Source organism: Macaca thibetana, chromosome 6 (assembly GCF_024542745.1).
Source record: "Macaca thibetana thibetana isolate TM-01 chromosome 6, ASM2454274v1, whole genome shotgun sequence".
Taxonomy (NCBI): Eukaryota; Metazoa; Chordata; class Mammalia; order Primates; family Cercopithecidae; genus Macaca; species Macaca thibetana.
Genome location: NC_065583.1, coordinates 171,621,451 through 171,637,728, shown reverse-complemented (window position 1 = coordinate 171,637,728; position 16,278 = coordinate 171,621,451). Strand labels below are relative to the sequence as shown.

General features: G+C 40.2%; 1 protein-coding gene across 1 annotated transcript in view; it reads left to right on the top strand.

Annotated features, from left to right (window-relative positions):
* The first annotated feature begins 313 nt into the window (after positions 1-313).
* Positions 314-16,278, top strand: part of ADAMTS16 (ADAM metallopeptidase with thrombospondin type 1 motif 16) — a 180,998-nt gene continuing 165,033 nt past the window's right edge. Inside the window, exons 1-2 of the mRNA XM_050793134.1 lie at positions 314-416; positions 7,874-8,199. Of these exons, the coding sequence (XP_050649091.1) occupies positions 329-416; positions 7,874-8,199 (414 nt within the window). The 5' untranslated portion in view covers positions 314-328. The remainder of the gene's footprint in view (positions 417-7,873; positions 8,200-16,278) is intronic.

The window sequence follows — 16,278 nt, the reverse complement described above, 5'->3', positions numbered from 1 at the left end:
CGGAGTCGCTGTGGGGAATCCTCCCGCGCTCTGCCTGGGTCGGGTGCTCCCTGCCCGCTCGCACGCTGCCGGCCGGGGACCTCCGGTGGCCCCTAGCCCCTCGGAGCGCTCCTGGATGAAGCCCCGCGCGCGCGGATGGCGGGGCTGCGCGGCGCTGTGGCTGCTGCTGGCGCAGGTGGCCGAACAGGTGAGTCCCGGGCGCTCCCGGCAGCGCGCGGAAACCGCGGGTCCTGACAGCTGGAGGCGAGTCCCCCGCGGCTCCTCTCCCGCGGCCCCCGCCGTCTCACTGCGGTGTCGCCGCTGTTTTCCGCAGGCACCTGCGTGCGCCATGGGACCCGCAGCGGCAGCGCCTGGGAGCTCCAGCGTCCCGCGTCCTCCTCCACCCGCGGAGCGGCCAGGCTGGATGGAAAAGGGTGGTAAGTCAGTGAGGGGGGGGGCTTCTAATCCTTGCCATTTAGCAGCTCGTAATCCCCGTGCCGCTGGTTTATTAGGTGCTGTGAATGTTCATGACTCTGTGGACCCCTACTTTTAAGATGCTATTGTGCACTTTTTTTTTTTTTTTAACTGTATGAGCGAGCACCGATGAGTGGACTTCCACCAATATTTGTATTTCATTCCCTGGCAAAACGGTTTGCCAGAGTGATTGGTATAACATTAGGGAGAAGGTGAGGAAGTTCATTTTATTTTATTCTAAATTGCTTAGGAAGAATCTAAAGCTATCTGTATGCATCAAAGCCGTCATAAAGAGCAAATTACTCCCTTTTCCATCCCCTCCTACATCCTCGGATCCTCCTTCCCCTCCCCAACCCCTCTTTCTCCTCCTTTATAAATTAAAGTATTTCTCTATGGTTGCTTATTCTCAGTGAAGGAGGTAAAACAAGTGCTTAGCATCTCAGTACTAAATTTAATGCTCCAACAATCAGGGCGTACTTCAAACATAATAGTGCCCGAAATGGCTTATCGGCTTATTGTGACACCATCAGCAACGTTCACGTCCTGGGCCACAGTGTGACATGGGGACAAGTCTTATTCTTTTTCAATGCATGCTTTTACTTCTGCCACTTACAAGTGACATTTGCAGATGTGCTGTCTTATGGGAAGGGATCTCCGTGTCTTCATACTGCATCAGGTAGATGAGAAAGCAGGTGTGTCACACTGGTTGCTAGGTGGTTTTTTTAACCTGAACCCATCTAATGACAGTTAATAAATATTATTTGGCATTGTTACCAACAATAAATTGCCATATCAAATATTAATGTTAATTGACTTTTATAGGAAGAACTAGATTTGATTCTCTCAATATATTCCCAGATCTAGAAAATTAAAGAGTTAATAATTCAGAATTTCTCAGTATAGTTACTTCAATTTGATAAAATAACATAAAGGCAAGAATTTAGTATATGCATTAACTTTTCAAATTCTTCCCTACCGAATGATTATACAAATAGTACATAAGGTGACCAATATCAGATTGACGCTCACCATAGGACTTTTTTGAGAACCACCAGGGGGCGCTAGGTGCAAATGATATAAAATGTTAAAAAAATTGTCATGGTGAATTTACAAGAGAAAGTTAATTATCTGTCCATTTACAGACTATCTTCTTTTGGTTGTCCTTGTCCCTTTTAGCGTTTTGCTTACAATACTAAAAGTTAATTCTTACAATTTTAAAAGTTAATTCTTACAATTTTAAAAGCCAATTCTAATTCACCTTTTTAAGTAAGATTTTTGTAAAAAAAAAAAAAAAAAAAAAAATCTAGTTCCCTAAAATCATGAAAATTCCGGAGGGACTCAGGAGATTTCCACAATAGTTTATGGCATTTATGAAGTTTTATTTAAGATAAAGCACATTATAGACACAGAAGAAAGAAGAATAAAAGCCAGGGCTTCCTGCCTAATTGTGCTTTTCCCTTGAAGCGATTCAATCCGCTTCAGCATCCTCTCTGGGAGTGGTGTGTCAGCGTGCTGTTCTGAACACCTGGCACCTCGGCTATTGTCACATCTCCATGACAACGACTTACCTGGCTTGGTGAGAACCTGAAGGGAAAGAACCGAACCCTTCTTAGTGACGTTCTAGCCCAGTGGACACAGCACACCCTCCTCCCCTACCGTCTATGCACTTTAGCTCCTTAACTATGAAAGGCTAACGTGTGAGTCTGGACATCCACAACAAGCTTCTATGCCACCAGAGAAAAGATCCTGCTCAACAGTGTTGCCTGTTTCCCTCTGACCTGGAGCAGAAGAGCTAGAAGATCCTTGGTGACTGCTGGGGTCAGCTTACTGTCGCCTGTCTAGGTATCCATTAGACAAGTTGGTTCTGAAATAACTAATTGTAGCCATACATTTTGTTTAAAGAGGCACATGACTCAAACTATTATTGCAAATTGTTCTTGGTGGCTGAAGTAATTACAAAATAGCAAAGAGAACAAAGCTGGATGTGTCACACTACCTGACTTCAAACTATGCTACAAGGCTACAGTAACCAAAACGGCATGGTACTGGTACCAAAACAGATATATAGATCAATAGAACAGAACAGAGACCTCAGAAATAACACCACGCATCTACAACCACCTGATCTTTGACACATCTGACAAAACAGGCAATGGGGAAAGGATTCCCTATTTAATAAATGGTGCTGCGAAAACTGGCTAGCCATATGAAGAAAACCGAAACTGGACCCTTCCTTACATCTTATACAGAAACTAACTCAAGATAGATTAAAGATTTAAATGTAAGACCTAAAACCAAGAGCAATTGCAACAAAAGCCACAACTGACAAATAAGATCTAATTAAACTAGAGAGCTTCTGCACAGCAAAAGAAACTGTGATCAGATTGAACAGGCAACCTACAGAACAAGAGAAAATGTTTGTAATCTATCCATCTGACAATGGGCTAATATCCAGAATCTACAAGAAACTTAAACAAATTTAGAAGAAAAACACAAACAACCCCATCAAAAAATGGGTGAAATATATAAACAGATAATTTTCAAAAGAAGACATTTATGCAGCCAACAAACATAAGAAAAAAAGCTCATCATCACGGGTCATTAGAGAAATGCAAATCAAAATAACAATGAGATACCATCTCACACCATTTAGAATGGCCATCTTTAAAAAGTCAGGAAACAACAGATGCTGGAGAGGATGTGGAGAAATAGGAACACTTTTACACAGTTGGTGGGAGTGTAAATTAATTCAACCATTGTAGAAGACAGTGTGGTGATTCCTCAAGGAACTAGAATGAGAATTACCATTTGACCCAACAATCCCATTACTGGGTATATACCCAGAGAATTATAAATCATTCTACTGTAAAGACACATTCACACGTATGTTTATTGCAGCACTGTTCACAAGAGCAAAGACTTGGAACCAACCCGAATACCCATCAATGATAGACTGAATAAAGAAAATGTGGCACATATACACCATGGAATTCCATGTAGCCATAAAAAAAGAATGAGTTCTTGTCCTTTGCAGGGACATGGATGAAGCTGGAAACCATCATTCTCAGCAAACTAACACAGGAACAAAAAACCAAACACCACATGTTCTCACTAAGTGGGAGTTGAACACTGAGAACATATAGCCACAGGGAAAGGAACATCACCCACTGGGGCCTGTTGGGGAGTGAGGGGCAAGGGGAGGGATAGCATTAGGAGAAATACCTAATGTAGATGACGGGTTGACGGGTGCAGCAAACCACCATGGTACGTGTATACGTATGTAACAAATCTGCACGTTCTGCACATGTGTCCCAGAACTTAAAGTATAATAAAAAAAATCAGTGGTCACATGATCACTAGTGAACATAATAACAGTGCAGAGAATATAAAATAGAATTGTGCTAGTTTCTCTTCCTACCACCCTCTACCTTTATTATTTATCTTCTGCATTTTGTCCAGATGATCTGCAAGAATTTACTTATCACCCTGTGTTCCTTACAGGCTACATTGTTTTTTTCTTTTAAAAGGTCACTTTGGCTTCAGAGCTTACCATGTACTTTGAAAGCTCATTATATTATGAACTTTGCCTCATGTGGTGAAATAATCTTTTAGATTTTATTCTTTTAGAGTATCTTTTTTTACGAGTTTTAAGGTATTCCTTTCTATGACTTTACTGTAATGTAGTTACCAATTATCTGTTGTTTATTCTTGTTTAAAATTTTGCCTCATTACAAATAATGCTTCCATGAAAATATTTACATAAACCTTTTAAAATTCATCTGAGATTATTTCCTCAGGGTGATTTCCTAGGTCGAAGGCTTTTGCAACTCATTGCCAAAGCAGACTTTAGGAAGGTAGTGTCGTTTTTCTTTCTTGACATCAGCAGTGTTTGAAAGAGGTGGCTGGTGGTGGACTGATTTTTTGTTAATGCGATTGATTTCTATTTAAAAGGCAATATATCTCCTGCCACCTGCCCCACCCTTCTCTCTGTTTTCTGGATTCTCCTTCCCTGCTATCCTGTTAGGGTGTTCGTGAACATTCCTTTGCTCTTGGACAGTTACAGGCTCCGTCTTTGAGTCTGGAGCAAGTTGCAGTCAGGTGCCATCTAAGCAGCCCGCTGTGGAAAGAGCGGGAAGGGTGGAGCCTATGGGAGAAGCTCCTGTCAGGTGGGTGAGGTGTGGAGCTCTGGCCGTCTCCCACAGCCTTTTGGAATTGAGCTCTCCCAAGACAGTCGGGACCTCACGGGAGCCTTGCAGGACTTCTTGGAGTTCAGTTTGCCTGAACGTTGAGGTTATGAACCTACCACTTGTATATATGAGTTTTTAGATAGGACAAACTTTTCTTCTTGCAAGATTATTGTGTTTGAAGTCTTTCAAATATATCTTTGCCATCTATGGAAAAAATACTGTATTAATAAAGACACCAATCCCTGTGAAAATAAATAAAATACATAAATTTACAGTGAAATTAATTATATTAAAAACATTGCAATGCTCAAAGCTCATCATTTCATAATTATTTCACTATATTTGATAATAATCTAGGCTCTTGAGACCACTGGCCTCTTTTGCATCTGTATGGCAGAAATCCTACACAGTGGGGGCTGCTGCGTATCTCTGCACACTGCATATTCAGTGATGGCACAGCAGTCATTGAAATCAGCCATGGGAGGGAAGATTTACACCAGGGAAATTGGCAAATGCCAAAATCCAGGTCATTCTTCTCCAGACAGCAGGTTGTTGAATGCTTATTAGCACAGCATTGTGTTTATGTAAAAGTGGCTTATCAGTAGTTATTTTGCATGGTAAATATTATATGAGCCCCCAATAAAGGACAAGTATTGTCTCTCTCCAAAATAAAGGTCGTAAGAATATGGCTTATTTCATCTGAGAATAATTTGATTTTTTAAAGAGTAATCACCTTTTTATACACAATAAAATGTGCTGACCTGCCACTGTCTGGAACAAGCCATCCTGCCTTCTGTCATCCTTCCCCTGCTTCAGCTACAGTGGTAGGAGCTGGTGGGAGGAAAGGAGCATGCCCCTGAGTGGCTGGGACGGCAGATGACAGCTGTTAACATCCCTGCATCACACTGGCCTTTCCCCTCTGTCCAGAGACCCAGGCATAAGAGAGGCAGAAGTCTCACTGCTGGGAGAGTGGCCTGGGGAAATGCAAAGCAAACAGGTGTGCACGTTTCACTTTTGTGTTTGTGAGTGGCTCAAATCCAGACTGGAATCTACATACCTGTGCCAGACATGCCGCTTCCTGCTGTGCTCTCCCTTTTCTATCATTGGATACAATGTCACCAGATTTTTTGACTTTCTCATTTTCCTAATTAAATTTTAAATAATTCCAGTGTATTTTACCTATGAGACCACAAGTTACTGACTTTGCTATAAATCTCAATGGTTAGTTGTCAAGTTGTCTGCCAGAACATGCTGTGCCCCTCAGCCAGCTACCATCAAAGTACCTGTCCGTAGCTGTGTGCACACTTGCCATCCATCCTGGCCTCCTTCACTTCTCTCAAGCCCAACACCGGCCTTTCAGACTTCTCACTAGCTGCTACCAGTCTCTCTTTCTCTGTAACCCCCCAATTTCCTGCCAGGATGGGACAGAATTGGGTGGACAAGTATCTGCACTGAAAGAGTTTCAGTTGTAAGGAAAACTTTCTTTTTCCAGAAAAATATGATTAACCAAGTACTGTTCACTTCTAACCAAATGCCCCTTGTGCAGGATGCTATTTTATATTATCCTATTATTCCAAAAAACCTGTCCAACTCAGGCCAAAGCATAGAAGGGCCCTGATTATGAAGCACCTGACAGAAGAGTCTCTTAACCGCACATGTTGGTGATAAAGGGGAAGAAACAGAACATGAGAACCAGGGTCTTAAACTAGTAAGAGGAAGCTGCACTTTTGAGTCTCTGAGGACCGACCTCCTCATCATTACGCTAGAGAGAGATCAGCTCTGGTGCCTGACTCTGACCCTTTTCAAAGACATCTCAGCATAAATTTGGAGAAAGGGTTGGCATCATGCTGAGCTGTTATTTTCTCGTGATTAGAAAAATGCAGGCCAGGGCGCAGGCCCTCTCCTAACACGTGGAGGCCCAGTGCTCGCTTACAGTTGGAGGCACACATACCAATGCATAAGTATTTAATAGGTGTAAAACAAGCTAACAAATCATTAACAAAAAAGTATTTTAATAAAGTTACCTTCACATAACCTAAAAGCCCAGGTCTAAGTTGAGAAGGTGGCACGCAGCAACATCTGGCTGGGGCAGGCATTACTCCTTCTTCTCCCATCCAAGTTCTGGCCTGTCTAGGACAGAAACACCCTCCCCCTGAACTGTGGAGAGCAGAGATGATATTGTTATGGTGGTAATGAGAGAACAAATCCTACTTGTAACTACGAAAACTCAATGACCATTTTCGAGAAGGAGAGAAACCTCCTTGGAGAAGACAACTACGATATTTACAGAAAAGCAGCCCAGGACCACTGCCCAGGATGCTGGTGGAGCTTCAGGGTGTCCCTCTGTTTTCTGCTGAGAAGGTGGTGACCCAGTGAACACCGAATTCATTCCTGGAAAGATCGCCTCTGACTACAGCCCTGCAGACCTACATGGGTCCCCTGAAATTTGATAGCTCCTTGGGGTTTTCTTTACTTTTTAAAAAGAAATAACTTCCTTGAATATGATGGAGACCAGCATACGCTACCTTTCAGTGGGAAGGTGAACGTGGTGCATGTCTTCAGAAGGGCTCGATGTGAAACCTGATCGAGTCCCAAGAACCCAGGCCAATGGCAGGGTCACCAACAGTTTTTATCAGGAACAAACGCACACGTGACCATTTCCAAATGTCAACATTTGGCAGACCTGGACCGTGTGTGCATCCTGCCTTTTCTCTTCTGTGTTCCATGATATCATGAATAAACATTTTAGACAATTAGCAGAAAAGTGTGCCTACCATATTTTTATTTTTAACTGCTTTTTGAAAAATTCTGGATGTTTTCAAGGTAAAATTTCTTATCAGCTCAGTGAGAAACAGAAATAATGTGACTGAAGGTATGTTTGAAAACTATAAAATGATTGTATTTGATAGTTATTAGTACAATTTATGAAATGCAATCCTAAAAGTTCGGTTTTGGTTTTATTTGATCAATAATTTATTTTCCATTTTAAGTGTTGTAGGATTTCCTGGCTTGGGAATAGCACATTATGGGGACTTTGTTACCATTTTTTTCTTGAAACTGTGATGTTCCGTATTCCACACTTTGAATTCAGTATGGGTAGGTGTTGCATTTTTCTTCGTCATTTTTGACTGGGTGGAAAGATCATGTGGTAAAATAATATTATATCTTAAGACTTCCTGATTCTTCTCGGAATCCTGAAATGACTCAGCCTCTCCTCACTCTTTTGATTCCAGAATATGACCTGGTCTCTGCCTACGAGGTTGACCACAGGGGCGATTACGTGTCCCACGAAATCATGCACCATCAACGGCGGCGAAGAGCAGTGACCATGTCAGGGGTTGAGTCTCTTCACCTTCGGCTGAAAGGCTCCAGGCATGACTTCCACATGGATTTGAGGACTTCCAGCAGCCTGGTGGCTCCCGGCTTTATTGTGCAGACGTTGGGAAAGACAGGCACTAAGTCTGTGCAGACTTTACTGCCAGAGGACTTCTGTTTCTATCAAGGCTCTTTGCGATCCCACAGAAACTCGTCAGTGGCCCTTTCAACCTGCCAAGGCTTGGTGAGTACAGCGCGAGTCCCAGCTAGGGAGGCGAGGTTGGTGATGGTGGAAAGGAGAGTGTAACCAGGACTTTCCCTCGAGTTCACATAGATGTTCTTCTTGTACTGCAGCACAGATTAAGCAGGAGGAATATTGCCAAGTAAAACTTTCCAAAAAACATTGTTTGCCTCCTCTGGCCTATTTGGAAACAGTGCGCACACCCACCCTGCTGCTGCTGTTCTAGAATTATTGTGGAAGAGCACTTCAGTTTGAAAATTGTGTATAAGAACCTCTGGCCAAATCTGAATTCTTTAGCTTCTTAGGGGATGTTTTTACTCCAACTTACAGCTTCTAACTGACAGAAACTGAAGAAATGTCTTCATTTGGAATAGAACAACAGTATTCAAGAGATTGGCCGTGAGGATTATTTGATCAGATATGTGAAAGACTTTGAATACTGTACATCTATCATTCTGATGATGATAATCTGCTTACACATTAGGGCATTCATCCATGGCAGGGCGTTGTTGGTCTTCCTGGACTGATGAATCCAGGGTGCATTCCCCGTGTCCTGCATATCGGGTTTGGAATGGCACATCACTTCGATGCTTCTGGTGCTGCGATTTACAGGGACCCTAGAGAGGGGGGCATCTGGCTGAGCTAAGAATCTACCTGCATCCCTCAGGCCTACCCAGGTCAAAATATCACTGGCTTGCTTTTTACTTTTCTTAAAATATTTTCATATATTTAGGGAGAAAAATCTTAGGAGATTCTTAGATTCTTGGCAACAAATGAATTGCTCAGGTGCAGAGGAGCAAAGTGTGACTTAGACAGCAGAGTGAAAATGTGTTCAAGGTTCAAGGTCTTGAGGATGTTAAAGGTTTGGCTAACAGGTCTGGGACATTTATTGCTTTTCTAGAAAAAGCTATCAGTGTGCTTAAATTTCCTTCCCTCTTTGAGGAGAGGGAATTCAGACCCCACATCTCATAAAGATTTTGTGTGTGAATTTTGGATGCTGAATTCATAACCAATTCCTTAAAATACTAAATATATGTAAATGCTAAACCTGTAAAAAAATTTTTTTAAATGTTAACATTCTGCTTTTTAGGGAAATTTGATATGAGTTGATCTCATTGCTATTTCACTCATAAGAAACTTTTGGGTTGAGTTGCTAGGGATAGGGTGGTGGTTATTTGGCGCTCTTGTTAAGCATGAAGACAATGGGGCTGATTTCTTTCACACTCTCCCAAGAAAAATAAGTCTTCCTTAACGGACTAGAACTCTTCATGAAATGCACAAAATGAAGATACATCTTCCTTGGTTTTCTTTCACAAGGGCTTAAACCAGAAATGGAAGCCATCTGTGTGGCAACGAGGTGTGCCGTGCCCTTTACCCTTGGGTAATTTTGGATTTGGTTGTGGAAATTGGTGAGGTACTTCTTGCTAACCCAGCAGGGATGCAAGCTTCCTGAGGCCCCTGGGTCTCCCTGAGCCAGGGTGGCTGAGCTGTGCCCTGGAGTCTGTTCCCTGAATCGAGGTGCTTTGCAATAGCTTGAGATTTCTGGCGCTTTTTGAGCTTGATCAGAGTTAACAGGAAAAGTTAACAGTAAAGTAAGTGTAAAATGATAATGAAAGATAAAGAAATTATAAATAACAGAAAAAAATGCTTCTCTGGATAATAAACAGTGGTATCTGATACTATAGCTGCTGGAAGAGAAATTTATATGTCTTCTCCATTAATCTTCCAAATACCTGTAGTCCAGCTTTACTGATATTTTGTCCATAGATGGTCACTACAAATGTGACCTCAACCAGACTTAAGAGTGTGAGGTTGAGGATTTTCGTCATAAGACAGGATAAATCAAAGGCATTGGAAAGAGCCCTGTTCTTATTTAGGTATCTTTGCAGAGCCCAGAGGCCATCACTTTGAAAAGATCTCTTCTAGCAGGAAATGCTCTATATTCCGTTCTATCTATTTAATTTGTAGGATAAGAACATTACTTTCGGGTTTAAAAATATATTGCTTAATTCTCACATAATATCTTGTGTCATTTAATTAGAGAAAATGGTTTACCGTTGTAAGACAATGCAATTTCCAAACTGATATATAGTTTTTCACCCTGATTCTCAGACTCTGCATTTGGAAGGATTTTGCTGTTGTCCACTAATGATCGGTTTGAGGAATAGCATGAAAGTGAATCATTGAGGTGTTATCCTATCTATAGTAAATAAATATTCACAAAGAAGAAAGGAAAAACTAAACAAACATAGTACCCTAAATCTCATGTTCACAATGACAATTTGAGTACAGAATGACCTTGAGAATTGCGTATGGCTGCAGCCCAGCAGACCTGGGCCTCAGGAGTTTATTGTCTAACGAGAGAGGCAGGACACAGGCAAGTCCCCTACGGGGGAGGAAACAGGGACAGACATGGGAGCCAGAAGAACCCAGAGGAGGATGCCTCTGCGTGCCTTGCTGGTAGGTGGAGAGTGTCAGGATAGGATTTTGGAAACGATCCAGAAACCAAGTCCATAGTAAAGTTAGAATGTGATGCCCATAAATGAAGGAGTAACAAGCAGTCGTGGAGAAGACTGCTGGCATCTGCCAAGCTCACATCCTGTTAACACCACCTATAAACGTTAAGACCTTAATATTTGCATATTAAACCCAAGTATAATCTATTCAATGAGATCTGTAAACCCTAAAATTATTTCTAGAACTTACCCTGGTATTGCCACCAAGTATCTTGACTTAAAATATTTCTTATTTAGTTAAATAAGGGTAATTTTTGGAAAAAGGATCCCTGTTGTATTTATGTCTCTACCAAATTGTTGTTACAGATCTGTTTGTGGTCACCAACCACAAGCACATAAATGTGTGTCACTTAGTAGGTACTTTCTAGTACTTGGTTAAATAATGGATAGACTTAGAGGGCTAGTTATAAGTAAGAGACAATGATGACCATGGCAATAGCACAAAGAACAGTAATAACTTATTGAATGTTATACTTTGCTAATAGCTTTACAATGGTTATCTCACTTAGCTTGGAGATAAGTCGAAGAAATAGGTACTATTTTAAAAACAGCTTTATTCAGATGTAACTCACTCCTTAAAGAGTTAATTAGCTCTATTCGTTTAATAGAGTTTCATCCTTTAAATTGTATAATTCAGTAGTTTTTAATATATTCATAGAAATGTGCAAATATCACTAGTGTCTAATCGGAGACATTTGCATCACCTCAAAAATAAACCTCTTATGGTCAGTTCTCCTTCCCCTAATCTCCCCGTTCCCATCCTAGACAGTATAGGTTTGCCTAACCCGGCCGTTGATTATAAATAGAAGCATACACTGTGTGACCTTTGTGACTGACTCCTTTCACTTAGCGTAATGTGTTCAAGATTCATCCATGTTGCAGCACATATCAGTACTTTATCCTTTTTTGTTGCTAAGTATACCACATATTTTATTTATCTATTTATCAGTTGATGGACATTATTGTTTTACTTTTTTTGGCTACTGTGAATAATGCTGCTATGAACATTTGTGTACAGGATTTTGTATGAATATGTGTTTTCATTTCTCTTGGGTAAATACATAGGAGTGTAATTTCTGGGGCATATGGAAACTCTACACTTAACATTTTGAGGAATTTTCAAACTGTTTTTCATATTAGTTGAACCATTTTATATTGTTCCAGTAATGTCTGAAGGTTCCTGTTTCTCTACATTCTTACCAAACCTTGTTATTGTTCTCTGTTTTTAAATAGCCATCCCAGTGAGTATGAAGGAATATCCATTGTGGTTCTGATTTACTGGGTAGAGATTATTGGCTTTGGAAGAGGGTTCATTGTGCAGAGGTTAGCAGCTTGTCTGAGTTTGGTGAGACAGCAACCCCCACACACAAGTTACATGAAGTGGGTTTCTTACTTAGAGATAGGTAGGGCAACAAGGGACAGCAGAAGTCTAGGAATAATCACAGACTGCTACACAAGGCTCAATACAGCTGTCTGAGTGGATGAAGTCTTGTCTGTGCATGCAACATGGCTGAGGCACCCAGGAAAGCAGCCCACCCTGGATTTTATACCTGGGCACATGATGTGCTGGACAAGTTCTGCAGTCATCACATCATACTACAAGGCAGGGACTGCAACCGAGTCCAGGTTGTTTCTGCCCTTTCCTCCTATCTCATGATGTTGCATTTCCAGCACATTTTGCAGTCATTATTGAGAATGGCAAGGAAGAAAATGGGGAGGACTCGGTTGGTCATAGTCATCTGTAGAATTGTTCTGCATTGGTTGATGGTTTTTTGTTGTCTTACTTTCAGCACTTTCAATATGTCATCCTACTGCTTTCTGACTTTCATTGTTTCTGGTGAAAAGTCAACTGTTTATTTCACTGTGGTTTATTATGCATATTGCATTACACATATGTTAGCATGTATACTTTGGTATCCATTATGCATATGTTGATATGTTTAATGATGTCCCACATTTCCCTGAGGCTCCATTCATTTTTCCTTCATTCATTTTTTTATGTATTCCTTGTTTATCTTCAAATTCATTGATTTTATCCTGGCAGTTCAAATATATTATTAAGCCCCATCATGAATTCTACATTTTGTGTATTGTACTTTTTAATTTCAAAATTTTTTATTTATTTTAAAAATGTATCTTCATTCAAATTCTCTGTATGACATTGCCATCATGGCTTCCTTTATTTGTTTTTTCATTTTTATTTATTTTATTTTATTTTTTTGAGATGGAGTCTCGCCCTGTTGCCCAGGCTGGAGTGCAATGGCACGATCTCAGCTCACTGAAACCTCTGCCTCTTGGGTTCAGGTGATTCTCCTGCCTCAGCCTCCTGAGTAGCTGGGATTACAGGTGTGCGCCACCATGCCCAGCTAATTTTTTGCATCTTTAGTAGAAACGGGGTTTGACCATGTTGGCTAGGCTGGTCTTGAACTCCTGACCTTGTGATCCACCCGCCTCAGGCTCCCAAAGTGCTGGAACCACAGGTGTGAGCCACTGTGCCTGGCCCATTTTTATTTTTAATGTATTTTTATCATATATATTTAAGGTGAAAACATGATGTTTATACACACACACACACACACACCACACACAATGAGATCATTACTAGAGCCAAGCAAATGTATCCATTATTTTCCATAGTTCCCTTTGTGTGTGTGTGTGTGTGTGTGTGTTAGTTAAGAGCACCTAAAATCTACTCTTTGATCAAATTTTCAGTATACAATACAGTATTATTAAGCATAATCATCATGCTGTGTGTTAGGTCTTTAGACTTACTCATCCTATGTAACTGTAAGTTTGTATTCTTTGACCTACTTCTCCCCATTTCTTCCTCCTTTCTGCCACTGGGAAGGAGTGTTCTAATCAATACTCTACTCATTACTTCTACGTATTCAACTTCTTTTTTAGATTCCACGTATAAGTGAGACCATACAGTATTTGTCTTTCTGTCTCTGGCTTATTTCACTTAGTACATTGTCTTCCAGGGACATCCTTGCTGTCATAAATGGTTCTTGTTAATTACTCACAACCAAAATCTTTATTATTTTTGAAAATGCCCTTAGGCATGAAGTTCCTACATTCTGTTCCAAATAATTTCAGAAACTGGAGGCAAGCTCCTTATTCATGCAGCCTGTCTCTTCCCCTGGGCAAAACCTCCAAGACACTGAATTGCAAATGCGAGTGGTAGAGTGGGTTGCTTCTCCCACTGTGACACCCATACTCTATGAGTACAGCTGTTGGGATGGTAACCCCTTGTCTTCCCTGGTTTTGCTTCCTGTCTTGAAACTTTAACCTGCAATTGAGATGCAGTGGATGTGTTCAGGGTTTCATCGCTGTTGGCCTGACAGGCCTGGAGAGTAGTGCCCATTCTATGTGTAGGGGCTGCTTGGCAGAAGAGAATCAAGTTCTCATGGCCATGCCTGCCTGGAGTAGAGCTTCTGCAATATGGAACTGAAGGAATTTCAGATGCAAGTGGCTTGCCTCCCCTGTGGTGCAAATGAAGTCCCAGAATAGACATTGTTGGGGGTAAGGAAATAGGGATTCTTTGTCTTCTTGGCTACATATGTCTGGAGAAGAACTTCTGTCGCATTGAGCTGGGGCCAACCTAAAGACTTGAGCAGACCATGGCTCAAATGCTACCAAATTTCACTGTTCTGTTCAAGGTTTATTGAAATGTTTTTCAATAATTGTTTCTCCATATTTTATACCCTTAAGATAATTTCCAAGGACTTTAAATGGTTGATGCATATGTGTGCATGCATGTGTGTAATTTTCGGCAAGTAAGTAGTTCTTTCACTGGGGTGAAATCCCACCATGCTTCTCAAATTGCCATTCTGGAAGTATGTCATCAATAGACACTATTATTAACATATTTTACAGATTATAATACAAGACCACTTTATTATCCCCACCTTACAGATGATCCCAAAGCTAATTCTTCAAAACGTGGGAGTCCAGAACTAGCACTTGAAACCACAGTACTATTTCACTTCCCTTAATCATGAAGCTGTTGCTGCCTTACAGGGACTTGTGAGCTCATGCACATGAATTTGCATTGTATCACCTGAACTTTCTCTAAGGGGTAATGACTTTCTCATTGGTTTCGACTTCAGTGCCATCTTCCTCAGCATCTAATGCTGTTTGAGCTTAGTGACCACATTTGCAGTGTGTAATGTTAAATTTGCAGTGTGTAAATATTAAAGCACATATGTGTACTTTATTCCATAATTATTTATTTACAGTTTTTTACCAGACTATGAACTCTTCAAGAGTCCTTTATTATTCATCTTTGTATCCCAAAGTTCTTGTTAAACATTAACCTAAGTTCATTTTTTTCTTGTAATGAGTGATTGTATTTCCAATTTACAAACAGAAATTCTGTATCTTCTCAACCTCCATTTTTGGGTATTAATAAAAGTAAAATTAATTTTATAATCCACTTCATCTGATTTCTTGCTATGACTAATGTCAAACACTGTAAATTTTCTTTTGAAGTGTATACTTTATTAACAAATGGTTCAATCACTAGGGTTTTAAACAAAACTATTTTTAGAAACTCCATTAGTCAATATTTTTAAGTGAGGTTTGTTTAAAAATGTTTTCTGTTGCATATGATGGGAACAGATTTTTCTTAGGATTTTCTGAAAGCTCTGTACTTGGATTAGAAAAAAATTAATATAATCTGTCGACTGCCATTGGCATAAAATCTGCATGAAATTTAATTCCTCTTGCATAAAACATGATGTTTGTCAAGGCATTAATGTATAGGATAGGTATCATTTTTCCTAAAGTCTAATTATTGTTTTAAAAAATGTTGGAAAACTTGTAAATCTTGTAATTCTCAGTTCTGTCTATACTCTCACTTGATTTGAAACTTACTCAGGGCCCTGGTTTGAATTGTACTGGATTTTATTTCTACCCACAAACTCCAGGGATTCCCTGGAAGTGCTAGTCACTGAGAGATTTTTCTAAAACACTCAATAAATCTTAGGCAACTGTCTGAAATGCTGCCAGATTTTCAACTGACTTTAAAAAATGTTCTTGAGCCAGGGTAATAAAATAGGGATAGAAAGGAAGAACCCACGTGGGGAATGATTAGAAGAGATACTATAAGTTTTGAAAGAAAGGTGTCACTATCTGAGAAGACTGCTGATGGCATAAGCAGATAAAAATGTCAGTCTTGGGAGGCATGTGAGACAGATGTAGTAAATGCTAGGTTTTTGGATAAAGAATGGCCAAAGCCAGTGGTGACTAGGAAATTTAAGGTGGTTGTGAAGAACTAATTGAAAATGTAGATAATTCTTCTTACTTTTCTGCTGATTATGTAAGAACAAATATAATAGTGCAATTTTGAAATTAACAGAAATTAATATATTTCATTAGATCAAATAATATTTTATAAGGTAATCTTTCATCTTTGAAGTGATGACAGATTTTTCTATTAATTTACTGTCAGTTGTAAACAAAAATTAGATGACTAGAGAATTTTAGCTATAAAATCTATGGTTTTGTTCCACTTCTCTCATTTTTGAAGTGATGAAACTGAGATCCAAGCAGACTAGAGTCAGTT